This window comes from Pomacea canaliculata, linkage group LG8 (assembly GCF_003073045.1).
Source record: "Pomacea canaliculata isolate SZHN2017 linkage group LG8, ASM307304v1, whole genome shotgun sequence".
NCBI lineage: Eukaryota > Metazoa > Mollusca > Gastropoda > Architaenioglossa > Ampullariidae > Pomacea > Pomacea canaliculata.
Window position 1 is genome coordinate 6,352,727 of NC_037597.1, and position 12,047 is coordinate 6,364,773.

The 12,047-nt window shown below is 40.5% G+C and overlaps 1 protein-coding gene across 3 annotated transcripts in view; it reads left to right on the plus strand.

Annotated features, from left to right (window-relative positions):
* The window catches only part of LOC112569756 (cytochrome P450 3A5-like), a 30,782-nt gene extending 19,444 nt beyond the window's left edge, over positions 1–11,338 (plus strand). The window contains exons 3-11 of one of the 3 annotated variants that reach the window (XM_025247641.1): positions 36–124; positions 519–673; positions 1,029–1,162; positions 1,343–1,406; positions 1,792–1,949; positions 5,349–5,437; positions 9,452–9,589; positions 10,284–10,449; positions 10,711–11,338. In XM_025247641.1, coding sequence (XP_025103426.1) covers positions 36–124; positions 519–673; positions 1,029–1,162; positions 1,343–1,406; positions 1,792–1,949; positions 5,349–5,437; positions 9,452–9,589; positions 10,284–10,449; positions 10,711–10,788 — 1,071 coding nt within the window. In that variant the 3' untranslated portion in view covers positions 10,789–11,338. The remainder of the gene's footprint in view (positions 1–35; positions 125–518; positions 674–1,028; positions 1,163–1,342; positions 1,407–1,791; positions 1,950–5,348; positions 5,438–9,451; positions 9,590–10,283; positions 10,450–10,710) is intronic. The other 2 variants (XM_025247639.1, XM_025247638.1) reach the window with 2 other exon arrangements.
* The last annotated feature ends 709 nt before the right edge of the window (positions 11,339–12,047 follow it).

A 12,047-nucleotide genomic window follows, 5' to 3' on the forward strand; every position in this document is an offset into this window, starting at 1 on the left:
TGGTATGTATTTGTTTCTGCCGCTCTTGATAACAGATGAGTCACTTCATGGACCGATGTGCTAAAATTCTGAAGGACAATCTCCGGGAAAAAACGAATGACAAAGGAGTGATTGACACCAAGGAGTAAGTCTACTTTTGGTATTGCTCTGGCCCAAGTAAAGTTTTTTAACAGTGGACAGAGTGAAACCCAGCAGTACGTCTGGTTAAACCACACAGGTCCAAGGAAGATATTGGTAGAATATTCTAATTTATTCTGCGGCCGTGCTAAGCGAAAAAGCAAAAGATGCTCAAATCATTGGATAAATAAGACAAAATCAAACGAGAAATAAAGTACGATAATAAAACTCGTGTTTTAAATATATATAACTCATAATATATATTATATAAATATATATAACTCATTAACTGTGTAATGTCATATCGTTATTTAATTAACCTTACTAAAAGACTATTTTCAAGAACTTATACGAAAATGTCCGTCACAAGTCGTTGGTCAGTCTGACATCTGTTCTTTCAGTGTCTTTGGCGCCTTCACCATGGACGTGATCACGGGGACGGCATTCGGACTGGAGACCAACTCCCAGACACAACCGGCCGAGCCCTTCGTCCAAAGCATGAAGAACATGTTCTACAAATTGTCAGGAAGCAGAACCCAATTGCTCACATTCGTAGTTAAGTACAAACTGCATTTTGTAGACCGAATACACTTAACTACTGTATCAAAAACACATCTAAAATTATTTATGTGTGAACATTGCACAAACAATTTTTTAGGTTTGCAGAAATCGTGAAACCTTATTCAAAATCACTTCTTCTGTTTGAAAGATACGTTTACTCAAACGCTGGCATATTTTATTTCTCCAGTTTTAAACAATATGGGTCCTTAAATTGTCCTGTCGTCATCTAAACAGTAAATATTTTCAAAATGAAGGAATCTTGGTCTCTCTATTGACACGTTAGTCATGAAGTGTAGCAATACAGAAATAGAAACATGAACTTATCTTCACATTTGAATGAACTTTTACAGGAATGTTCCCGTTTATGAGTCAACTCATAAGGATGCTGGGCAAAGGCGTATTATCGGGAGAAGAGTCTGACTTTCTCGTCCACTCCGTGTACAGGATGGTCGACGAAAGACGACAAGCAATAGAAGACGAAAAGGTCAGTGACCTCAAACTGCGGGGATGATGTTTCCACCTCTGTTGCAGCGGTACGATGCCAGGAATAAGTTAAGTGTGAGAAAAATTATGCATTTGTGAAACATTATTTATTTTACGAAGGATATAAACAATATTGGAATCGCAGGAAAAGCTTTAAAATCGTTTGTTTCCGTGTCAACAGCGCACAGACTTCCTACAGCTGCTAGTCAATGCGGAGGACACTGGGTTAGACGTAGGTCAGAAACGTGAGTAGATGAACCTTACAACCTTAAAAGTTGTTTTCTATACCATTTTTCTTAGACTCCTTTGTCTGTTTGTGATCGCAGCAGCGCAGGCAGAAGATCTGGCAAAGCAGTCCTTTACTAGTCACCCTTCATTACAGCCGAGCTGAAATAGTTAACCATCTAGTGTGTATATGCTATGTATATGTTATTTGTGTGTGTGTGTGGGGTGAGATGTTCTGTAATAATCTTTTCTACGTCACTTTAAAGCTATGTAAGGAATACATTTTTAAAATGTATGTATATATAATGTCTTGTTCCCATGAAGTTTACTGTTGTCATACGTGTTAATAACAAACCACAGTTTTTCCAACGGCAAATTGTAAGCATCCATGCCCTTTAACCCCAGGTATGACGAGGGAGGAGGTTGCGGGTCAAGGCTTTGTCATTCTGATCGCCGGGTACGAGACAACGGCCACCACCCTGCAGTACCTGACCTACAACCTGGCCAAGAACCAGGACTTTCAGCAGCGAGTGTACGAGGAGATGAGAGACGAGCTGGGCGATGTGAGTCCTTAACGTCACGTCAGCCTCGATGACACTAAGTACAGGTCTGTTAGGGGTATCTGGGTAGATGACAATCAGGTTAACCAATCTTCAAGTTTGCAGTCTTTTATGATACTATCTATCTATCTATTCCTCTGCGTGCATCAGGTTGCACATAAGGCCTCAACCAGAGTCCGCCACCGATGTCGATCAGCTGAAACCCTCTCCAGGTGACCCCATGTCCAGCCCTTTCCTTTCATCTCCCTTTCCACTGTTCTTCTCCAAGTTTCCTTTGGGCGGCCTCGTTTTCTTCGGCCGTCTGGAGTCCATCGTAGGGCGACTCTGGAAAGGTCTGCTGTCTGCTGGCGGAGCACATGTCCAATCCATCGCCAACGCCTTCGTTGAACCTGCGTGGTGATGGTCTCGGTTTCAGTTCTTCGGTGGAGTTCTTCGTTGGTGATGGTGTTTGGCCAAAAGATGTTAAGTATGCGCCTGAGGCATCTGTTTTGGAAGACGTCAAGCTTGTTACTGATGGTTTTGGTCATCTTCCATGATTCTGATCCGTAAAGGAGGGTGCTGATCACATTTGACTTGAAGATTCTCAGCTTGATCTTCTGGCTGATGTTTTTTGCCTTCCATGTGCTCCTGAGTGAGGCGAAGGCCTGGCTGGCTTTCGCCAGTCGGGCTCGAATCTCCACCTCCGTATCCCCAGTGTTTGACATTTTGGACCCAAGATAGGTGAAACTGTCAACTTCCTCAATCTCTTCTCCATTTAGTTTGATGCTGTCTTGGACTCTGGCGTTCACTCTCATGCTTTTCGTTTTCTTTGTGCTGACCTTCAAGCCAAGGTTTCCAGCTGTTTCTGAAAAGGCATTTGTTTTTTCCTGCATGTCTTGGTGGCGGTGTGACAGCAGGGCAATGTCATCAGCAAAGTCCAAGTCTTCCAGCGTTGTTGTTGCTGTCATAGTCATGGTCCATCTGATCCCTCTCCTCTCACTGTCTGTGGAAGTTTTCATGATCCAGTCCATGGCCAGGATGAAGAGAAACGGCGACAGAATGCAGCCCTGCTTCACCCCGGTACTGACGTTGAAGGGGTCTGTGAGCTCCGTGTCACAGACAACCTGGGATTTGAAATCGCTGTACAGCATTGCAAACGACCTGAACAAGTTTTGCAGGGACTCCGTAATGCCTCATGATCTTCATAAGGACTCGCGGTGGATGCTGTCAAAGCTTCTCCAGGTCGATGAAATTGATGTACAGCGGTGTGTTCCATTCGTTGCTCTGCTCCAGAATTTGACGCAGAATGAAGATGTGTTCAGAGCAGGATCGCCCTGGGCGAAATCCTGCTTGCTGTGGTCGGAGGTCTTTCTCAAGGGTTGCCGTCAGTCTTGACAGAACAATCTTGCTAAAGACCTTGCTGGTGAGGGAAAGAAGTGTTATGCCCCTCCAATTATTGCAGTCTCCAAGATCTCCTTTCTTGGGTAACTTGAAGATGAGCCCTGTCTTCCACGCATCAGGGAGCTGCCCTGATTCCCAAACTTGCCTGAAGATTTCAGTCAGCTTTGGAGCTGTCACATTCACATCTGCTTTCAACATCTCTGCTGTTATTCCATCTGCCCCTGGTGCTTTTCCGCTCTTCATTGTCTTGATTGCTGCTGTCACTTCTTCCAGGCTTGGCGGGTCTGTGCAGATGTCAAGGTCTATAGCTGCTGGCTGGATGTCTGCAAGCTGAGGGGGATCTGGTCTGTTGAGAACTGACTCAAAATTGCTCCCTCCAGCGCTGTAGTTTTCCTGCCTCTCCCTCGATGACATTACCGTTCACGTCTTTCACTGGCACATCACTGTTCTTAAACCCGTTGTTTAGCTGTTTGTTTATCTTGTACAGTGTCTTCAGGTCATTTTTGCTAGCTGCTTTTTCTGCTTCATCTGCCAGTTTCTCTATGTGATATCTTTTGTCGGTTTTGGTCATCCTCTTTACCTCTTTGTTTAGTTTTGTATAACTTTGTCTGTGTTGTTCCTTCAGACGTTCAGATCTAGTGCTGTTGATTCTTTGTTTGGCTGACTTTCTCTCTTCTATCTTCTTCCATGTCTCTTCTCTGATCCACTGTTCTTTCTTTTTCCGTTGGAAGCCCAGTATTTTCCTTCCTGATTCCTGTAAGACCCGATTGAAGTCGTCTAAGGTCATCTCTTGTTGGTCTCCTAGTGCCTGGAACCTGTTCTTTACTTCCAAAGCAAAGGCCCTTTCGGTGGCTGGATTTTTCAGTTTGCCAGAGTCCCAGTCTCTGCTGACGTGCCTGTTTTCCTCGTGATCGACGTAGCTTCAGGGAAACTGTGGCTATCACAAGAGTGTGGTCACTGGAAACGTCTGCTCCTCTGTAAGCTCTTACATCTTGAAGTGAGCTCCTCCATCTTCGGTTGATGATGACATGGTCTATCTGGTTCTTTGTGCTCCCATCTGGTGATGTCCATGTTGCCTTGTGGATGTCTTTGTGTTGGAAGAGTGTGCCTCCAATCAGTAGGTTGTTTTCTTCACAAAAGTCTGCCAGTCTCTCTCCATTGTCATTGATGGTTCCAATTCCATGCTTGCCCATGACATGCTCCCTGCAGGTGTTGTCACTTCCCACCTTGGCATTGAGATCGCCGATGATGAGCAACATGTCGTGGGCTGGAACGCTCTCTGAGGCTGCTTGGAGCTGATCGTAAAAAGCATCCTTGTCTTCTGCCTCGGAGTCATTTGTTGGTGCATAGCAAGCTAGCACCGTTAGCTTGGTGTACTTTGAGTGGAATCTTGCTCTCAAAAGCCTATGATATAAGCCTATATGATACGGCCAGACTATTATCCGACCAAACAGCCTCGATATCTCCATCCCAACTTTCAGCTGTTGCCCTCGGGAGGGCGCAACAAGATGCCATGTGGGCTTAAACTGCCTCTCAAAGGTTCATCGCCATCATCATCCTAAATAAAAAGCACAATCACTCGTAGGCTTACCATATTAATTAGCATCATTCTTAGGATTTTTATACGTGTGTGTGAGAGGGTGTAAGTGTGCATGTGTGTTGAATGTCGTATATAGAAGTATTTCTGTCCGTTATGCTTGTCTGTTTGTGTATATGTATGGTTTGTACATGACGGTTTGTATGTGAAGTTAAAAATGGTTAGTTGTAATGCCTTGAAGAGACAACAAAGGTTGATTTGTTTTGATAATTTATTATCTCCATAAAGCACAGATTTTCAACTCATAGTCTCGTTATAAATTGACATCTCGCCTGATTTTACACCTTCCCACATTTGGATCACACTCATCACCACGTAGCAACAAGTTAAACCAATAAAAGAACTATTTATTATCTGACCTCTCAGTCTTCACTCAGTGTCTATCTAGTGTCTCATAATCTCCGTTACAATACCTATGTACCCAGGAGGACCCGACCTACGACAACGTGGGCAGACTGAAGTACCTGGACACCGTCATCCAAGAGACACTCCGGGTCTTCCCACCTGTGCCATTGTGAGTTGTATTCCACAGTAATGTTGTTGGTTCCAACTGTCACTGTAATAACCAATTATTTTCTCTCATACCTGTCTATATGTATCACCGAGGTCTTATTTATTTTTCTTTTGGTTATAAGCGCATTCATTGATTTGTTTGGAGGTCGGTGGATTATTAATATACATTAATTTGTAAATCATTGTTTAAGACACTAAGTATACTAGAAGACACAAATGTATATAATGTTTGTTATAACACCAACAATGTGTCAAATATTATTAGCCTATCAAAATATCCCAATTCTCCTTTACGTTTCTTTGTTCGTGTATTCCTAGAATTTGTGCTCTGACCTTGAGAGACCCAAGGCTGCGGTGCATAGGCGGTCTTAACTCGAGTTAAGACCGCAGTTAAGCCAAGCACGCTGTCTTAACCTAAGACGCCTGTTAAGCGCGGTGCATGGGCGATCTCAACTCGTTAAGCAAGCGGTCTTAGTCTTAAAATTTGAGACTGGTCCCCCCCAGGCTTAACTCCTTGCTTAACCGCGACACGCTGCTTACGCATGACCGCACGGCGGCTGTCGTAGTAACAGAGGCGCTTGATCGTGTTGTTTACTGAGTTGCCCTGCGTATACCATTGACAAATACAGATTTTTGACTACTTCAGGGATCGATCAAATCCATTTGAAATGTATGACGTCGATTTGTTTCATCGTTTTTGATTCCGTCGAGCGAACATAACTTAGTGGAAAATGATTTCGACCATCATTTTCAACGAAAAGACTCTATTCCGCCTTTGTTGCAGGTAAGACTACAGTCACCACCACTATATAAATATATAATTAATAAGTGTAATTGACAGCATTACGTTAAAAATATTTAATAATGTTAGAATGACATCAAAATATAGCTACACAATAAAACAATGGCGTATAACTTAAGACGGTGTTGACGACAGTGGGTGATGTTTGTTGTTATTATTGCTGCTCTCAGGTAAACATGAGACCACAAAACTTATACATATTTGGAAAGGAAAAAACTTGAACTTTGCAATAAAAGTAATAAAAATTTTCTACTTTCACTCTGGTGACAGCAATAATCCAAAAAATTTCAGTTTGCTATACTTGGGTCATATGAGCAGACGCACAATTCTGGCCCATCCACTGTGCTCCAAGTGTTGTTTTAGAGTATGTAAACATTATTAAAAAATTGATGGCATTGTATTTAAGTAAAACAACACAGAATAAAGTAGCAGAGCACCCAGAATCTCTTATATAGTTTGATTTAATACATGTTTATCAATTTGACAGGCAGTTCCTTGCAGTATGTCTCAAGTTGTAAGCATGTGGCTCAAGAGATAGATAATCATAATAGGTTAATGTTATCATCGTCCTTTTTAACTAAAAATGGACAGTTTTGTTTAGATGTGAATACTAAAATATATAAATCCTTGAGGTCAATAATATTTCCTATGTCTTTTGCAGGTGATGGTGGCATTACAATTTTATGCTACAAGCATAATGCAAGTTGTAGTGGCTGACGGCATTGACATGGGATGAATATGGGAGACAGTGGCTACCCGCTGAGGGACTGGCTTAGTTTCCCTTTTTTTAAATGCAGACAAGGAAAAGAACTCCTCCCCTTTAATATCATATGCTTCAGAATATATTTGTGACTTCAGATACATCCCTGCCAAAACAGCAAAAATCATCATGTGTTCCATTGTGCTGTCATAATTTCTAACTGAATAGTCACATTATTATTCAATTTGACTTTGGCTGAATAGCAACATCCACCCCAATCAGTTGGTGAACACTTTCAGCAGCTGGCATTACCAATCCATTTCCATCTGTTTTTCCGTCTAGTATTTGTTACCTCAGCCTGTGCCAGATTTATTTTGATTTCCATGAATTGCAATTCTTTTTTAACAAGATTCAAGTTCACCGTCCAGGAGCTACAAAGTTTTTCGTTCTCTTATCTTTGTTGTGCATTCTTTTGTATCATCAGGTATTTTGCTTTCTTCGGGTGACCCAGTTGACGGATGGAATTCTGGCTGCTTGGTACATCACCTTGTGTGTTTTATCTGACAGTCAAACAGATTTTTTCAGAAATGTGCAGCTGTCTAGGCCTAAGCCGCTTTGATGGCTTTGAATATTGCTGTGTGGCTCTCTGTGTGGTCTTGATGCTGCGCGAAAGAAATGTTTCTTAGAACAATTGATTCATGACACTTCTACTTGGGAGCACTGAGTACTTACCATCGCATTAGGTTACGTAAAGGTATTGTTTGAATTACTCTTCTGTGTAAGGTTTCTATATAAATAGATTATTGTGTTGCTTGTTATTCTTTGTGATGCCAAGTAACTAGTAAAAAGCAGTTATGTTGATATTTACTACATGCTGCTAGTAGGATTGTGAAGGACATGTTTCTCTCTTTAGAGTTAATATTTAGCACTTTTCACTGGACTCAGGTGTAGCCATTTCAGAACTTCATAACATCTTATTTGCAACTGTTTAAGAATGTAGACACTGCAAATCTGTCATTCAGAAGCTGATCAGTGTCTACTGGAATCTAAACTGTAGAACACTGGTACTGTAACATGCATTAGACTTGTAGTTAAAACTTGTTAAATGTCCAAACTGACTGTGGATGTAAAGACAAACCTGCTGTGTACATCTCCCAAATTATGTCATAGTCTGTGTTTGGCACTTGAATTAAACAATTTATAATTTTAAGCCAGCTGTGGAAAATTATATGTAGCTGCCCTCTCTAAAGTACAAAAACCTTGGTGGCTTTTCCTTAATATTTCATGTTTTGTTCAAAAATACCATCAGGAATATCTGATATAAAGTACATTTTTAAAATTTCCCATTTGAAAACATCATCATCTGAAATGTTCAATTCATTGTTGTTTGTTATGCATGAAAATAATAAATCTGCATATACTTCTAGCAAAAGCATCTCCATTGTTGAATTAGAAGATTGAACTGGAGTGTTCTATATTGCACCTCCTATATATGTCAATATTATTATTTTATTACTCTCCCCTATCATGAAAAACTTCTGGAGGAACCAGCATATTAAATGATTCACCACCTGTAACAAAAACTAAATCAGAAATGTATCTAGTTATTTTAAATAAATGTATTTCAGATGGAAATACTTATATTTTCAAACTGGCTGTTGTGTGCTGACTATAGGCTTTGCATTTGCATTCTCTCGGTATCTAGAGCTTTTTCTGCGGATGACACAGACATAAAAAAAAGTCTACACAGGTAAACAAAAAGACCAACCTTCGATGTTTATGCCTTCCATCAGTTCTCTGAAATCATCTACCAAAATATTTATCACTTTCTCCTTTCATCACGGGTGTTTCTGGTGGCACCCTGTCCGCTGATGGATGTTTCTGACGACTGAGAAATGAAATTATGGAAGATCTTAAATCCGCTCATATCTTTCTTATTTCATCTTTTTCTTTTTTCTGGTAAAGCCTCTTCTTCTCCCTGGTAACCTCCTCGATTAAGACTAATTTTTCGCTGTCGCACATCCCTACTTCGTTTCAACCATGGTGCGCAGACGAATTTCGCGGCTCAGCACCATCGCTGTAGCGCAGTTTTCATTGGTGGAATATACGGTTGGCAAGGCCGCTCCCAAACGAATTTATTTATATCGCCGACCTCGACCGCCGCGCTGACCTGACCCGGTTCTCAGCTAAGCAAGGGGCTGAGATCGCTCATGCAACAGGCTTGAGACCGCGAACTTAGCCAAGACGAAAAGCGAGTTAAGCAAGACGAAAAGTTAAGACCGCCTATGCACCGCAGCCCAAAAGTATAATAAATATTAAATCTCCTCTCCTTCACTCCCAACCACACAATGAACGTCATCAGCAGAGGCGCAGTGAACACACACACAAGTTCAACTTCTTGAAATTGTACTTAATAATTATAAATAACACTTTTTTAACGTTTTAATCAAGTTTTGAGCCTTAAATTCAGACTTGACACTCTACACTTGTCAGTCACCTTCCTCTCCTCACAGGATCACCAGAAAAGCATTGGAGTCAAGAACCATAAATGGAGTGACCATTCCCGCCGGTATGGGAGTAGGTATCCCCATCTACAGCATGATGCACGACCCTGATTACTTCGACGACCCAGAGGAATTCCGGCCTGAAAGGTAACTTCTAACAGTGTCAGATGTACTCAGTGACCTTAATAAATTCTTAAGCATGAAGATGAGCTGATGAAGCTGACCATTTTAGGAGTGTCACTTGCCGCTCTACAGCAAATATAATATTAGAAAAGTAATCAAATGACAGTCCCCACCCTTAGTTGCCGCCCCTCTTGACGCTCGTAAGATCCGGCAAACCAGCCAACGACAAATACACTTCTTAAAATCTGATGAACTGAGTCACACTCACTGTTACAAATACTACTGGATCGTGACAGAACTCTCCAGTAAAGAAGAATAATTTTCTGCTTTCCTAGCGGCAGGTGAGAATGCCGAGGGTTGAAGGGTTATATCTCCAAAATAAAGCATAATTTTATATTTAAATTTTGGGAATGATTTTAAAATAAATTTAACCTGATCATAAAGAAAAAAATGTTGCACTTGCGTGTTCCTTTAAAGAAGAAACGACCATAGTGAGACACTCACACCCACAAAAAAACACTCGCCATCCGCCCACGTTTTCCGGTTCTAGTTCTCATTAAACAAAAACAACAAAAAACCCACCAGAAGGTTTATGACATGGAGTAAATAGAGATTACAGCAACATTTTTGAAAGGAACTGTATATTGTCTTGAACATGTCATTTACTAATATCAAACAAAAACTCACAATTTGTCGTCTTTCATTGTTTATTTGACAGGTTTAGTGAGCTAAAAAGCTCCAAGCTACCCAGCATTCTCCTGGAGCTGGCCTTTGGCTACGGTCCACGTCAGTGTATCGGCATGCGTCTGGCGCTTCTGGAAATCAAGCTCGCTGCCGTGCGCATCCTGCGTCACTTCCGGTTTCTTCCGTGTGAAGACACGCCGGTAAGTGTATGTTATTTATTGTGCGGCTAATTACTGTAAATACCAAATTGTTATTGTGAATAGAAGTATAATACTCTAGTGAAGTATCAGTCTCCATGAAAATAATTCATCGTACAGCAATGTGAAATAATGTATTAAAAAAAGTAAATTTCATTTCTTAAAATTTAAGATTTATTAGGTGATATATAATTAACACACACAGCGATTAAAAGACTGTCAAAACTGCATTGTTCTCTAATGTTTTGCCCTGTTATGGTCCAGGACAAGATCGAATTTGGGACATCTGGACTCACTTCACCCACGAAGCCTCTCAAGCTGAGAACCGAACTCCGTGAGTGACATCAGGATGCCTCTCTCGAGGAACTGGAACCGTGCATGTGATGAACTGTGTGCCTGACACTATATTGAGTTCAAATGTTTGCTCTCAAGGAAAGTGATGTCAGCTATCTGTGTACTGCACACTTTCTAGCCTTTATTAACCTTTACATCTATAGCTACAGTCTGAACAATAATTTAGTGCGCTATGAATCGGGATTTCAGAGTAATGTCAAATGACAATCATTTGATTAAAGCTTGCGGATTTTAAATGATAAAGACCCACTTGTTACAGCAAACGTCGTTTGAAAAGGTTCTTTTCATTTTTCTTAAAGGTCAACTCGAGTGTAGCAAGCTAAGCTGTTAAAATAACTGACAACTGACAGCTGATGACAATATTTTATTATACACGACACATTATGTTAAAATGTAATATGAAATTATAAATTATATACACTTTATTTGCATCAAAAAATTGTTCATTTATAATGGTCAGTTGCATGGAAATTTCACTTTTTACTTACTGGCACCTGTTCCCGTTTATTTAAGTTTCACATAAGTATAATTGTCATATTCAATTCTCTTTACACATTGTTTTTTAAGCTTACTACCCTTGTGCGTGTCTAGAAAATTTTTTCATCGATTTTCACCCAGTAAAAGGTATAAAATTTTCACTAATTATTTATTTCCGGTGACAATTAAATCATTTCCAACAGTTGACAAATAGCAAAATCATTTTAATGATTTGTAAAAATTTTGGATGAGAACATTGTTATTATTATAGAGATAACTGTGGCATTTTTAGCAGGGGAGCTAATATCCAACACACCGCACTGGTGTAGAAACAAAGGGATCACATTCCCCATATGTCAGCAAGCTAACTAGGCGTCCTTGTTTCGACCCCTAAAATTCTTTTCATTGCAGAAGCATGAACCTCTTCAATCATTTTCAATCATCACTGGTACACAGACCCCATATTTCAGCTCCATGTAAATCTATTGGCTGGATCTGAAAAACAGGAATAACAAATATAAATACTGTGTGTTTGAATGTGTGTATGTGTATGTGCCCGCGCCTCTGATAGTCATCGCTAGGAGGAAGGGTTAACAATGTAGATATTGTATGAGTGTGTGGTGTAACTGCATGCTGTTTAGCTCATTGCTTAGTTTGTTTAGTTCATGAGCTCCCCAGAAAGAAATATTTATGTCCCTGTGACAAAGAAATAAACAATAACGATTGTAGTGACGTCACACATGGACCGAAATAGAAATTAGAACATGCGA